General features: G+C 36.3%; 1 protein-coding gene across 1 annotated transcript in view; it reads right to left on the bottom strand.

Annotated features, from left to right (window-relative positions):
* Nucleotides 1–16,277, bottom strand: part of GABBR2 (gamma-aminobutyric acid type B receptor subunit 2) — a 477,500-nt gene that overhangs the window by 130,244 nt on the left and 330,979 nt on the right. The window contains exon 13 of the mRNA XM_064506758.1: nucleotides 6,468–6,590. Within this exon, the coding sequence (XP_064362828.1) occupies nucleotides 6,468–6,590 (123 nt within the window). The remainder of the gene's footprint in view (nucleotides 1–6,467; nucleotides 6,591–16,277) is intronic.

The following is a 16,277-nucleotide window of genomic DNA, read 5'->3' as shown; positions in this document are numbered from 1 at the left end:
CAGATGGGTGTAATTGACTAACAAGCTCTGATCTGTGTTAGGCTGAACACCCCCAGAAACTAGTTCAGACAATTATTTACTTCATTTCATAATGTACGTTCTCTCTAATCCAGCTGTTAGCTGACTGAATAGCTCAACAGCAAAATGTAAACAACAAACCCTAAATGCAAGTGACCCTGCTTGAGCAGGGGAGTTGGACTAGATGATCTCCAGAGGTCCCTTCCGGCCTCAACCATTCTCTGATTCTGTGATTTGTTTATGAGACATACATATGTAGAAAGAGAAAATAACATTATCTGATTGTCTCAAAAAAGGTGAAGAATCTGCATAGCTCTACTTGACTCCAGGAGTTTGAACCAGACATATTTACCAATTCCAGACCTATGTTACTTCCACATTTCTTTCATATATGTACAAACTTACACACACACATACACACACACAGAGAGAGAGAGAGAGAGATACATGCCCTTCTCCATATACAAATTTGGGCTAGAATATTTTCTGGTCTTACAGTAGCAGTGTCATGACAAATATTAAAGGTTAAACCCTGGAAAAGCATGCAGGCAACTAAACTAGGACTTTAGTAGAATTTTGTGTGAAAATGATACTTGGCACATACATCCATGTAGCTGAATCCCAATTTTCACTTTTATTTATTTATTTATTTATTAGCACACAGACAAACCAATTCCACAAGACACAACACTGTCCTAAAGAAAGGTTTTATATTTAGTGGCCTCTGCTTTTAGTTAACTGGTCTAACTATTAGGATACAGAATTATGGTCACCTTGGACATACTCTTTTCCTTCTTTTCTTTTCACCCCTAATATATGAACTCCTTTTCTAAGCCTCCTTTATAGGACATCTCAGTTATGTCCACACAGACTGATATAAAGAGATGAGAAATTCTCTGCCTACTCCAAGCTGGTTAGCTGCAGTCACTATTTTAGTGTGCTGCTCAACTCAAACACCTAGATTTATTAGCTTTGGTTCACTAGCCTTAACACAGTTATGGATTAAGATGGGGCTCTGGATCAGAGCTGGTAGGCCTGAAGGAACTCTTACATCTTCGTAATGTCCACGTGCATGCATCCATAAGTACATAAAGCCTTTCAGTGAATCAGGTCATGAAGACAGTTTTTAGTGCTGAGATTTATCAGATCATTAAGTAAAGACACATTCTATGATATCTAAAACCAGTCTTACCTAGAATAAGTACAGATCAAAGCTGTGCCTGAATGACACACGGTACTGATGCCATGAGTGTAAAATACTGTATTCTTTGACAGGAGTTGCTGAGCTACAAGGAAACCCTAATCTAGAGAAGTATATCAGTGAAATTTTGCTCTGCTGATATGTCTTGTTATCAGGAAAGTGTTAATGATGGATTTATTGGTTACAGAATGGAAACTTTTGCAGGGTAGCTACATCACACTGGGAGCAGGAAGAGTAGCATATTAATAATATTCCTCAACTAATAAAACACTCCTAACAGGGATGCAGACTAAACTATTGCTGAGTTTTGGTTGTTAATGAAGTGGTCCAGACTTGACTACTCACATTTCTACTTAGCTAACAAACTGTTGTCTTTCTCTCACTGATCAGTGGCCTAGTGTTATTACCTTAAATAACTTCCAGAATCATGTATTTGGTTGAATTCATTTGCATTGAATTCCAGATACTATCTCTGGAATATTCATACCACACTAAGAACAGTCTCAACCCTGTCATCACACTAATTCCTACAAGCTTTTGTACTTGCATCAGTCTACTGAGAACATATTAACATCTTACACTATTCACAGCATTGCACTGAGTCAGTTAACACTGTGATTTTGTTCTGAGTTAGCTAGTTAAATAAAAAACTTAGTTATTATATTATGATTATATTGTTAGTTAGCTTGAATCAGGCTTATTCTGTCTTAGTCAAAGAGATGTAATACGCTGATTTTACCCAATCTGCATATGGGTTTCTTCTGATTGAACTTCCACTCAGATATCAAAGCAGTTCTGAGCTAACAATTACATACTGCTGTCAGTAGTTTGGCTATTACTCCCTTGGATTCCTTTAGAAATCTTGTGAGAATCTGGTTCTAGCAATATATTTCTGATGGCTTTGTCTATTTATTGCTTGAGTTCCTCTACCAGTAATTCCAGTCAGTTTTCCAATGAGTTCAACATAAAGGCTTTATTATAGGAACCTCCACAAGCTCTTCCACACTGAAAAAAGTAGAAAAAACATGGCCTTGTTTTCTCCAAATGCTGCTTTTATATTCTGATCAAACATTGCCTTCAAGATTCCCTGGCAAGCTTCCTGTTCACAATATTTAGAGAAAGATTTATTATTCCTTTTTTCTGACTTTTGCAAGTTGTTTTTAGCCTGACTTATTGTGTTCTACATTTAACCTACCAGAGTTGATGATCTTTCCTGTTTTGCTCATTGGATACAACTTTGATTTTTTGAAGGATGTCTTCCTGCTGTTTAGTCGTGCTGAGTTTCTTCTTTTTCAAGTCATATTTGATAAAGGCACACATTTACTCTGTGCCTCTGATATGGTATTCTTAATATTCTCCAGGCCACCTGCAAAGATTTAACTCTCTAGGGTGTCCTCTTTAGCTTCCTTTTAAGAGCTTCTTCACTTTTATGTTGTTCCCCTTTCTGAGATTGAGTACCACTCTAGTGTTTTTTTTTTCTTTTTGGCCGTTATCCAACAGATTAGATCTGTTCAACAGATACTAAAGCTAAGGATATTTATTTACAGCTACAGAATGGTCCTTCAAATATGAACACTTTGAAACAGATTCTATACACTATTCAGAATGAAATCAAGGGTTAGTTATCTTTTTGGGGTACTCTACCATGTTGAATTGTGAAGCTTCTAAAAGATTTCATTTGAGCAGCACATTCTGATATGAAAGGCATTTTTTGCCCTTCCAATGTCTATAACCCCTTCAACATATCAGTCTGAGCTGACCTTCTGATGTCTTGGTTAATAATATATGTCCAATAACGTGGTTACTAATGTGACTGGAATTCATAGGAATTCTGTCTCACTCACTGAAATGGTTGATTTGTTAATCTGTTTTCTATAACAGACAGCACTACTCTGCTACTGGCATGGACGACTCAATCTTTCCTGCATATTGATATATCTATTATGAAAATGTTCTCATTTAAAGTCAGACATTCCTAGTTTCCACATTTTATTTCTACATCAATGCTAGAAGTCCAAGTAAAATATGTCTCACTGTTCTGCTTTTTTTTTTCTTTTTTCTGTATCTTCTAAAATGGCATTCTGTTCTTTTTTTCTCTACTTCATGTTTATTACTACCCCAGGACAAGTAAATGTGAATCCTTAAATACTTGAAACATTCCAGATAATATGACTAGAATGAAGACTATTTATAAATATTGATAATGTTATCATATGGTTGCAAATAGAGGAAATATCACTGTGATATAGTACTAGCACATTAAGGAATAAAAAGCTTGCTGTCCTGGATAATCAAATTTTAAAATTCTGCAAGAAATATTTTTCATGAGTCTAACATTAATGCAAGATCTTTTTTCCTTTGGAAACCATAAAATCTAGTATATACCCTAGCATACAAATCCTTATTTATTAAGCACTATTATTGTTTACCTTTTGAGGCCAAAGGGAGTCAATCTGTGTCTGTATCATAAGCATTTGTGTTGGGAGAAGACAATTAAGGTTTTCGAGCTAGGATTTTGACAACATAGGATTTCGAGCTAAACTGTAGAGTAAAAGAATTACTGTATCATTGTACTATGAGCAATAGGTGTGTGTGACTGTATGTCCACATACAAACTCAATGACCTCTAGTAATTATATAATTGAACTATGATATGCCTCTTGCATTGGGAGAAGAAATGATCCCACTTGGTAAAAGATTTTGCTATTTCAAACTTCTGTGAGAAATGAAATTACAGCAGGCTGGTTTCCTGTGCATTTCTGTCTGTGGTTGCCTTCTCTGTGTTGAATTAAATGTGAAACTTCCCTGTAGCAGGACATGTTTCTCTTTAAACAAAAAGGTAACTTGCTCTGCAAGCTTCCTCTTACAGGGGACACTAATTCAACCCCTCTTTTCCATACAGCTGACTGTTTCCATGAAAATTATAGCAATATTATATCTTTAAGAGCTGTATCTGCTCTGTCAGATTTGACTGAAATTGGCAAACAGCTTCAAAGCTGATTAGGCAGCATGAAAAATCAAGCACATGCAGAGTATCATTGCACATAAATATCGCCTGCTTAAGAAACCAGGAAAAATTCAAAATAGGTGGAGAAAGGAAGTAGAATCACATGCAGAGTATCCTTGCACATAAATATCGCCTGCTTAAGAAACCAGGAAAAATTCAAAATAGGTGGAGAAAGGAAGTAGAATCTTGACACTGGGGCAAAACTCTTCCCCTGCTCCATAAACAGAAGCACTGAAATTCCTAACACCCTACTGAGCCTCAGAACCTGGCAGCTGAAACAGGAAAAAGGTATTTTATATCATAAACCTATTGCTATGCTGCACCTAGGAGAAAGTTAGTCAAAATCAGATCATATCTGTGGAACATTTTGATTATGACAAAACAGGCAAATTCCAATGAGAAAAGCAAATTCCAGATTCAGCCTAGGAAGAAATTAATGAGAAAAGAAGTGATTGGTTTCTTCACTGAGCTGAAACATTTAAGATGTAGCTAGCAGAAGCAAAAACTTTACAGAAGGAGCAACAACGAGACAGTTGAATAGAGTTAACTTCATGGATTAATCACCATTTTTTAGACTACTGCTTGAAGTTGAGAAGCATTCTGTGTCAGAAAATGCTCTTGCATTAAGCGAGAATCAAGCCTACAGTACTCTATACAAAGCATATGTAGGAGGAACCTTACCCTTCTTTCGTAGGAGATCAGGGTCCAACTACAGAACTTTAAAAGTAGTCCCTGACTCTATCTGTAACTTATTTGTTACAACAAACAAATCAAACAACTATCCACCAAATCCAACATCCTACATCATCATTTTCTTTTAATAGGAGTGTTTCTGAGACTTTCTGAAGCAAAGCTCTGCTTTAGGAAAGCAAATCAGAGTTCACCTCAGTGTTTATGTAAGAGAAAAACATATGTACAGAATTTTAATGACTAAATGCGCTTGCATAATACTTTTATTTCCTTGCCTCCCAAAATCTACTAGTTTAAAACATTATGCACAACTTACACTAATAACGAAGAACTCTAATACAAAAATTAAGTCAATTCTATGCTAAATATTTAAAATATCACACATTTTTCATATGCATATTCAGTGAACATGAGTTTTCTAAATATCCACTTCAAAAGGGCTTGCATATTTTCCAGAGAATTTCAGTTCTAATACAAAATTCAGTCTGAGTGATACTCAGTGTGAGTATCTTCAAATAAAAGTTCAAATTCTAGGAAAAAATTGAGATCTTTTTTCAGACATGAAAATGATTTCTTGAAAGGCATCCCTTGCTCTTCAGAAGATACCATTCTAAGATATCTTCCAGAAATTGTATTCAACTTAAAGCTAAAATCCTCTCCTAATAAAATTCCAGAACTACACTGCAAAGTAAGAGAAAAGTAAAAACAATGAAATAAAATATCATATCTTTTCTTGCGTTAATATCACAAGAGCAAAATGTCATTCTTTTTCTCACTGACTGCCAAACATTGGACAATAGAATATGGCTTCTAGATTATCCCCAGATAATCTAGTTTTCAGATATCTCCAGTTTCCATGTTGGAGGTAAGGAACTCTCAAAGACTGCCCATTTGCATGAAGATACAATACACATTTTTTTTTCACTTCTGTATATTTGATGCCATGGTCTTGCTGTCATATACTTTATTTCCAGAAAGCTCTACTTCTAGAAATCTATCAGAACACTGGAAAATTTGAACAGGTGGCATTAAGCTATTATCTTCTCCCTATCAAAACCTCTGGCATGGGAATGACATTAAAACGAGAACAACCACTGTGCATGCACATGCTCTTACTGAGAATAAGCACAGCTGTAGGTAACGTAATTCCTGAACATCTGCAAAAAGAATGCAGTATAAGCAGTGACCTCTCCTGCATTTATCTTGAATGAGTTCTTACTGAAATCTGCTAATGGATTCTGATAATGTATTATTTATTGCAACAGACTCAGAGAGTCTTAGCAAAGACCTCTCCTATATTTACAACACTTTCATCTAAAATCTCTCACAAGTGACAGAAATGTGACACCTTCAACTACAGATAGGATTTCTTTTGGTTGTAGCTCTTTCATTTTTATTCACTTTTGAAAAAAGAAGACACCTCCCCCCGACCCCAAATACACAAAAACTTGACCTGCTTTCATATAACCTGACACATCCTTAGCTAGGCCCTATGGAAAACTATAGATACAGATATGTGACCATGAATATCACCTGGGCTTGAGGACATACCTCCATGTTATACTTTTCCACTGTCCTTCTCAAAGGATCCACAACCTGCCAGCAAATCAGGATGCAAAGATCAATCAGTAGCATCCCTCCAACTATCACCAATAGCTTCTGGTCTTTAATGATCTGGAGACACACACATACACACACACAAAAAAAAAAAAAAAAAAAAAAAAAAAGGAGATTCCCATGAGCCAGTTCCCCGTACAGTTTTCCTCCTATATAGGGATAAAAACACAGGCTGCTAATAAATACATTTTTTAACAATGAACAAAGACAAATTTCAGAAATATCAAAAGATGAAAGCAAGGAGATATAAGTTATTTTAGTTTATTTCATGTTTAGTAGTAATATCTAAAGTGCATTCAAACTCCTAAGAAAGAGACTAGGAGGATTCTGATATATTAATATTGACATCCAGGATTAATATTAAATCCTGAAAAATAAGCATTTTTATTCCAGATACCCACTGTTGTGTTCATGACTGCAAATATGGAAAAGCGTTCATAATGCATCTCAGAACAGGAGGAGTTAATCAGGAATTCGGTTTTTATTAAGATTTACAGTGTTCACTTTTTCATAACATTTTTGGACGTGGAAAACACAATTGCGGGGTCTCAAAATGGAAGTTGGTTTGGGTGGTTTTTTTCTGTTTTTAACATTTTCCTTTGTTACCCAGGGAGAGGAAAAGGATAATGTATTTTTTCTATTTTGCAAAAGTTAGAGGCTTTTATGCACATGCAACTTAAAACATGGGGGGGGGGGGGGGGGGGTTTGCATGTATTTTAAGTTCAAAAGAGAAAACATGATTTTTTATTGAAAAGAACAAGCCAAACTATATATTACATTCTTGTATGGCTACATACAATCCCTGTATTATTTCTACTGATACACGCACATCAATACAGATAAATATACACTGCAAGGAGATTATTTAAATTGCAAAGTTACAACAATGTTCAAAATACCAGGCTTAAATTAACTTTAATGCAGTCCTCCTGTGCCAATGTTTATAATATTTTAAAATGAACATATTCTTCTATTACTTATGAATACTCACCCAATATTCAAAAGATATTGCCCAAATGTTTTAACATGACCAAACCCACATTTTACCCTATTCTTGGTTCTCAGAAACAGCTCATTTCACCCAACCGAAATAGTCAAAAATATTAAGTCTGAGAGGCTTAATAAGTCTGTGGTTATTTCACTGCAGTTTGATAAACTTGTTAAAAACTTGAACATTCATTACAAAGCCAAAATTGTCAGCTAATCTTAAAACAGGAAGGACTAGTATTCCAGCCTGAGATAAATAATGTTTGCGTTGAATTCCTGTCAAGCTTAAGGAAAGGATAGAAGTTAATAAAATGTGAAATAAAGTGGGAGGAACTTTTGAAAATTTGCTTCCACTTTGTTTAGTAAAATGCATTCTTCATTCTGAAAGAAGTTTCTACAATATTATGCACCACTCTGTTAAAGTGCTACTTTAGTTTATAAAGCATTTGGAGTAAACTAAATATAAAACTAAGGCTAGCAATCAGAATGATTTAAATGACTTGATCTATTATTTTCATTTCCTGAGGCCATTTATAAACACAGGTGCCTAACATTATCATAAGGGACCAGAAAAATGATACTTTTCATGTGTTTGCACAAATAATACATCCATCTCAACAGAGATAGTGCAGGCATGTCTGGAGAAGAAGGGTAAAAGGAAAAGGTGCTGCTTTCATTCTGCCATGTCTCACGCCATCAAACTTCTTTGGCAAAGAGAACTTTGAAGAGAAAACTTGTTGGGGGGTGGGAGGGAGAGGGAAGATTGTTGCAATGTATTTTCTCTGTAAACTAAAAGGAAAGCAGATATTAAGTAGACTCTCAGAGACAGTTTAGGTGGTCTCTGGTCTACTTTGGGTCAACATAACTATGCCTAATATTTTACTCGTTTACCAGGTTACAGTCAAAGCTGGAAAAGGACTGATTGTTGATCACTGAGATTATCTACTGTAAAGTGGCAATTAAAACACCCACATAAAGTTTGTATCTTACTGCGTGCCTCTAAACAGGACTTAGGTGAAACATACCTAGTGCTGGTGTCATCAGCATGAGTGGGGACATGTGAGAGAAAATCAGGAGGAGCCGAGTCCAAATAGAAGCTGGATTTGGATGATATGTGGGCATTTCAGTCCAATCCAAATTCGTGATCCAGAAAACAGCTGCTTCCTATCAAAGTCAGAAGTGTTTTTACCGAACAAGCTGTTCGGTAGGAAGTATGACAAAAGGCTTGTGAGCAGAGGAAGCCAGTCTTCCCTCTGCAGGGTACGGTCAGGCTCCCACTGCAAGCGTGCTCTTGGCTGCCCATCCCACCCCATCTGGCTCCCTGGCCCCTTTGGGACCGGCACTTCTGCTGCTGCCCGACAGCTTGGACTCTCAGTAGAGATGGAGAGCATCCTCCCCAGCCTCCTGCCCAGGACCCATTTTGCAGGTTTTAACTCTCTGGTTCAAGAATCAACCCTCACTGTTTCACTGCTGTCTAACCCAGCAAGCAGAGTGTACTGCATCTTACCAGTTCTTGCCAACAATGTGTAAGGAGGATAAGCACATAACCTGATCCCAAATTGCACTCCAAGAGTCAGGTGACCATCAGATAACTACTACACCATTTAAATTTGGTCCTTATTGAATCGGAGAAGAATTGTATAGTATAATTGCATAGAAGCTTATATTTTTGCTAGTCTTGCTTTCAGTGAGGATATGATCACCAAACATACACAGGCATATCTATTTATATTTGTGTATATATATAGGAAGAAAAAGTTTTCACAGTTTTTGGAAGTGTTATCCTTTAACTCTTACTGTTATAATTAGGTATTTCTCACTTTAGGACAATGCTATCTTTACGTAATAATTCCGAGATTACTCATTTCAGAACTTCTGTTACCTACTTCTGAAACAGCTGAAAATTCACATGGGAATTCTTGTTCTACAAGCTTTGTGAGGTACCAGATTTTAAAACTGTTTTTTGTCCCTCTTAAATAGCTTGTAATTTGTTTTATTGGCATATTTTTGTCATTTTTTCTTCTTAATTGATGGGATTTATTTTACTGAAGTTAGCCATTTAACCATTAGGGGTCTAGCCTCTTGATGAACAGTGGTCAGAGACTGAAACCTTCAAAGGACAATTCATCCCACCTGTTTCAGGCACAGTTTAGGATCAGAGAAAGTGCTGTTCTAAAATGTCTTTCTTCCTCACCCCCTCCTCCCCGGTAATGAGGGCGTAAAGACACTTAACTTCAACTAAAAATAAGTGTTTGAGAGACTTAAAGCTATGTGAAAAAATTCTGCCAGAAGTCTTTCCCTCTGCTCTACTGAACCATAGAAGTTCCCTGAAAAACTCCCCCAAAGCACCAGTAACCATGTCTTCTTTTTTCAAAGAAAATAATGAACATTTCTACTGGGACAGCTAGGACATGCAAAACATGAGACAGCCCACTGTCTTCCTAGTTTACACCGAAAACATTGATATTGAAACTAGGGTTGCATCAGGTGCAGCTTTACATGCCAATATTAATAAAACTGGTATAGCCCTGCCAGAATCAAAAGAAAGAAAGGATAACAGCAATAGTAGTAGTACTGATAATCCATTCACTAATGGGATCAGAAGAAATTGTAGGGCCTCCTATTAGCACTGCCTACTTCAAGATCACATCCTTCCTTGCTCCTGTGCATCCTTTATTTGTATGTGGCCTTGCACTACTGCAGATTTGCTAATTCATATTTTAGATTATTTTTGAGTTTGGTAACTTTTTTTTTAAGCAGATAGCTATTTACTTATTGGAGAAAAAGCAGTAATACAGAAAACATTGGAGCTATTTCTTGGATACATCTTTGAGGATCATTTTCTCCTGTATTATATTGCGAATGGCCCTTTTCTGGACAGAAGGGGAGAGAGGTTAGTAGCAGCAGCTGTCACTGGCCTCAAGCATTATTCATCCCTTGTTTCTGCCAGAAAGCAAAATGCCAGGGGGAAAGCAAGCAAAAAAAAAAGCCGTAAGATAACGAGAGGAAGCAATCTGGGCTACTGTGAAACACAATGTTACCAGTGATGCATCCAGGGCAAAATGGATGAAAGCAGGTCTCCTGAAGCTCTCTCTTTCCCAGGGCTCCCTAACTCATCCATTCTGACCCTGTTCAGCACTTTGCAAAACTGTTACAACAATACTGCTTTTAAGTAGAACACTTAACCAAAATACTAGCTTTTCAGAAGGAGATACTGAGAGTCAATAGTTTTTTTGAATTGAAGACCTAATCAATGGGTACTTGGCTCAGTCAGTGGTCTTGACAGCACTGAATTCTAATAAAGTTATTTTTACTGGGAGAAAAAAAGTAATCCAATTTGTCTCATATGTTATGTGAGGATTGCCCTCCATTTAGAAGAAAACAAACAGTTATTTTGCCTTTCCACGCTTAACATCTACCTCAGTTAAATTATTCTAGACTGCAGAAAAAAAGACTTGTGTCAGAGACCTGCTGGGGAGAAAAAAACAGATGCTGATGTTTGTTAGTGCTTTGTTTCCCCAAGCATATTTAAAGAGCTTTATTTCTGCCAATGATCAGCAGTTTTGTCCTAACATAAATTTACTCTGAAAAATGCCATTGGCATATCACCGGCAGCATTTCCAAAAGTCTTGCTGATCTTCCCACCCCACCCTCAGGAAGCCCATATTTCCCTCCTTCTGGCCATTATTCCCACCCACCAGCACTCTTTTAAGTTCAGTACATTCACTCCTTAGGAAACACCAGATGTACTGAAGGAGTCTTGACTCAGATCTTTTGAATCCAACAAATTTTTTCTGTCTGACAAAAGAGAGTCATGAGCAACTGGGGCAGCTTATGATCAAATACACAGTTATTTATTCAGAGGAAGAGGGATTTTGGATTTTCTTTTATCACTTTCACCCTCCTTCCAGTGTACAGTAAGTCAGCCTTGGGAGAAACGCACACTAGTTAATAAAATCCATTTTTATAAGCACTCCTGACTCCTTGCTGAAGCCAAGCTCTCATACAGTAGCACCTGTGAATGGTATTTTCTGCCATCTGTGATTGGATAGGTGAATCTGTCTCATCCTGGCAGATCTGCCTACTGTTAAAAATGCCATTGCTACCAGTCTGGACTATATCTGGAGAGGAAGCTATCCGTCCTCAAAAAAAATTCACTCATAACAGACACTGGTAGACCAGTTTCTCTTCAACAACATCACTGGGTAAGCAAATCAAACTTTTCCTCTATTCCTGAAACTTATGGCTTAGTGGACACCAAGACAAGTTCACAATCAAAGCGTTTATCTTCCACGGAGTCTTTGGTCTGATCACAGGATACACAAAATACGTCTAAAGCTCTGGGTTGATGTTTCTGCTCATGAAACACCATGAAATTTTCTACAACAATCACAGGCTGTACCACATGCCACGACAATTTAAAATGTACATTTGGATAGTTTTTCACAAAGCTGTTATGAGGCTTTTTTTGTTTGTCATCTAAAGCATATCCATTATGCTCTACGGGATCCTACCCTCAAACAATGTATGGTATTGACAGGTAATTTGGCAGACAACAGCAAAAAATCTTTTGATTTGCATTTTGTGCTCAAGGCTAAGGCAGACTTTATTTTGTTATTTCTTACCTTATTAGAAATTGTCTTTGCAAATGTAACTTTTTTTGTATATTGTATGGACCTTCAAGGAGAACTATGTTCAAAATCAGGAAAAAAGACTCTTTTATATGGAGATTTACCCTCTTCTTTTACTACAAAGCTAGTGTAACATTAGCTTTGTATTTTCTGCATTCCAGAAATAGCTTTCCATCATGGATTAAGTATTTCATTTCCTCCTGTTTTTTTTAAAAGTTATGTTCTTTGATACCAGTGACTTCCCCTCCCTCTGTCTGAATAAAGTATCTTTAAATTTAAAGGAAAACCTATTAGCTAATTCCTGAGGTTTTTTTCATTCATTGTATTCATAGGAATATAGCAAGGCTGGGGGGGAGGGTTGTGCCTATGTATAGTTTTTGAGATAAATATGTATTTTCTTTATCATATTCCATTCCATGAAAATGTATACATGTTTTTCTATTTAAGAAGGTAATTTCTGTTTCTGCTATGTAGAATCTCCAGCTCAACCCTTTCTAGCTTAGCTGACAGATCTGCCCCCTTGCCTTCTGGCACTAGCTGGATGAACACTTAATGATATTAAATAACTTTTTTTTTCTAATTGTCCTTTCCCCAAGCTCCTGGGAAAGAATCTACGGAGAGAGCACCTCTCTACAAGATCCTTCTGCGCAGCTGCCTCAACCTTATTCTGTGAAATGAATAGCACCGACAGCCATTACAGAATACCCAGCAAATCTGAAACTGAATATTCCTCTCCCTGTGGTACTAACTGAGCAGAATCACACTGATAGGAGTTTTCCCTCTGAACTGGAGGGGAAAGGGAAAAAAATAACCATTTGTAGGAAAAAATGGTAAAGTCTACAAGGCCAGAAAAGGGTATCATATAATCACTCCTAAACTTGCCTTCAGCATATTCTCTCCATCCTGCCAGTCACCCTTCATTTCTCCTGAAATGATTAACAGACACTTTAGGATCATTTCTCTGCATTTAGCATGACAGCACAGGTGGAGTGGTACAATGAGGATGCTGATGCAATCAGTGGTAAATAGGTGAACTTTGCCTTGCATGGACTGAGGAAGATACCTCTCTTTGGGTTATGAAAGACATTATTATTTTAGAGAACTATTCTGCAATACATTCTTAATTTCTAATATGTAATGGAATTAGAAAAAAGGACTATTGAAAACACATATACTTGTTCCCAATAACTCCACAACATCTTTTCAATAGCTATTATGAGTATTTCCTATAATAGGTTCTATGACTGGTATAGGGAACATGTTTCACACTGCAGTAACATTAGTTTTAATGAGTAAGTGCTAACAGTTTACAGAACATTGCAGTGGCAAGCTTTTTTGACTAACAAGTCAATGGTAGTAAAAAGTTAAGCTTAAGATAATTTACCATCTTACAGGCACTTTGATTAATTTGATGAAAGATTTGTATATCTATTCATAAATTAAAAATAAAAATAAATTTATTTTCTGTGATGACCTACTGTGACCACAGCAGTCAGAGAGCTCTATGATTTCTACTGCTTTTCCAGCTAATGGAGTGCATGGTGCTACTGATAATGATCAACAGTTGGATATGACCAAAAAGCTTGCTTTGAGGACTAAATAGCCTGCTAAAGCACTCATTTTTAGAAAGTATTTTCCTTGTTGACTCTTGTTCAGAATAATTGTAGAGCATCTTTGAGCAGACTCACCCTCTCAGTTACTGCACTACAACAGAGGATGTTCTGACTCCGCATCTTGCTGCCAGGAGAGGCTATCCGATTAGAAGATACCTTACTCCTTTTCCCTTTCATACAAAACACAGGGGAACAAACACCCACTCCCAAAATTTAAAAAAAAAGAAAAAAAAAAAAAAAGCAGTGAGTGTGGCAGAAGATGCAAATTTTACAGAGATTACAGAAGGAGAAGATTTGAGTGACAGCTTAAAAAAACGTAAGGTTTCTCATCTTTGAAAGTCTAAACCTCAGTAATGCTATAATACATAAGTAAATCATAGAGATGATTGTCTTACTAACATTGTCAGTTCAACCATAGGGAGCATAGAGAACGATATAATATTGTTAGTTTCAGAAAGCTCTCTTTCAAGGACAAAAATGAAAAACATTGTAGCCTTTAAAAATATCAAAAATACACCAAAGAAATGTGACTCAACACTCATAGGATCAAACCATTCTTGCTAAATAATGTTTCAGAGAATAGTCTTACAAATGGACATTATCGTTGTGTTAACTTCTGTACGCTACCATAAGCAGAGCTAGATATGCTGTCTTTGGAGGACTCCATATTCCACCCACACAGTAGGTCAAATTCGCCTTTGAGAGGAATGCATCTGCTGAGCTCAGGATTGCATTGGCCCTGAGTGTGGAAGATTTTCTACAAGGGATGTGAATTCTCATCTGTAGTGCTACAGGGGATTCTAATCTTTAGGAAAAATGTGCATAAAGGGTTTGAATGGTCTGAAAGGAATGTTCTGATTTTGTTTGAGATAACATAAAAAAAGTAGACTTTAATATTTTCTTTAATGAACAATTCTCTAGAAAAGCATACTATATCATTACCAAATAGCTGGGGACATCAATGCACTTGATTACATTTACAATCCAATTTCAAGCTATTCAGGGATAAATTGCCTCATACTGTATAGCGACATGTTCCTTATTTCTCTGTCATCCATTACTCTCATAATGCATAGAAATTATGGTTATAGCACCATTTATAAGCTGTTACACTTCACACACAGTTTTCATTGTTTTCCTTTGCTACTGAGGTTTAGCCTTACCATGCAGAAATTTACATACATAAATTATTTCAAAAGCAGATTTTTCTCCTAGATATAGAGACCTTTATTTCAGCTACTTTCTGGGACAGGAGCTTGAGATTTAGCTTCCCAATCCATATTTATATGAATGTAAATTTTAGAAATGTGTCTCCTGTTGTTCCCTGGCTGGCATTTTGGCTGGTCAGATCCTAAGAAAATCAGGCTGCTTATTTTACACCTAAATATGAATTCTTGGGTTACATTGACTATTTTGGAAGCTTTGGACTTAAACTATAACTTAAAAACTATAACTATAGCTATTTGGAGGAAAAAAGGCAGTAACATAATTCTGTTTCCACTCATATCACTTTAGAAAGTACTATAACTGTATATGAATAATATCACTTTAGAAAGTACTATAACTGTATATGAATAATCATCATTAACATACTGCATTGGAAGAATCATGGATCACTTGGTCCAATGGTAAATATTCATAATGAAAAAACCAAAAACCAAACAAAAGCAAATTTTGAACTGAAAGTTTGCCTTCTTTCTTACTCTCAAAGAGTGAACACTAACACTGAACATTTCTTGAGATATCCATATGCTGGTTAATTTTCAGCAGATGGTCTCTCATAGATTGTTGCACTGTTGGTATGGTTACCTAAAGCAACTATTTGGATCTTGACACATATCCTTTCCAGACTTAAGATCTCACATACTTACTTAGTGAAATGCACATGTATCCAAGGGGAAGTCCAGTGCATAGCTTTTTGTTATACACACAAAAACTCCAGCTAAATTAAAAAAAAGTCTTGGAAAAGTGTAAATATTTAAAGTCTTAAAACTGAACTGGAGAAATATTTTATAGCACTAGTTACAGAATGAACTAATTACGTAATATAATCTACATTTATGTTAATATAGAAAGAGTCAAATTTACAAAGGCATTTAAATGAGTAAATAAGCTGTGACCTGTGAGGAACTTACTTAAATTCTGTCAATATAACCTATAAAGTTTGCTTAGTCTAAATTTTAAATGACTAAAATAATGACTATCTTTTTTAAAACCTCTTTAGGACTTTTGTGAGAGAGATTATGGATTGCAAAAAATTATACATTCCACAGATGGCTTCAAAAAGCCCTAGAAAGGTTTATAACTCTAGATTATGCTCATGCTATAAACTTTCTCACAGAGGATTTCAAATGAGGGATGGAGATAGCAATAAACAGAAGCAAGTTGTAAAGAGAAGGCAGCAGCAAATAGGCTGGTAAGCACATGGCCTCCAGTTGCTCTCTTCTCTCCGTCTTGTCCACAGGGGCATTCTGCCCTAATGCAGCTACAGAAATTTTCACTGCAGCTGGTAC

Source organism: Dromaius novaehollandiae, chromosome 2, assembly GCF_036370855.1.
Source record: "Dromaius novaehollandiae isolate bDroNov1 chromosome 2, bDroNov1.hap1, whole genome shotgun sequence".
NCBI classification, from domain to species: Eukaryota; Metazoa; Chordata; class Aves; order Casuariiformes; family Dromaiidae; genus Dromaius; species Dromaius novaehollandiae.
This window is presented reverse-complemented; position numbering and strand designations above follow the sequence as displayed.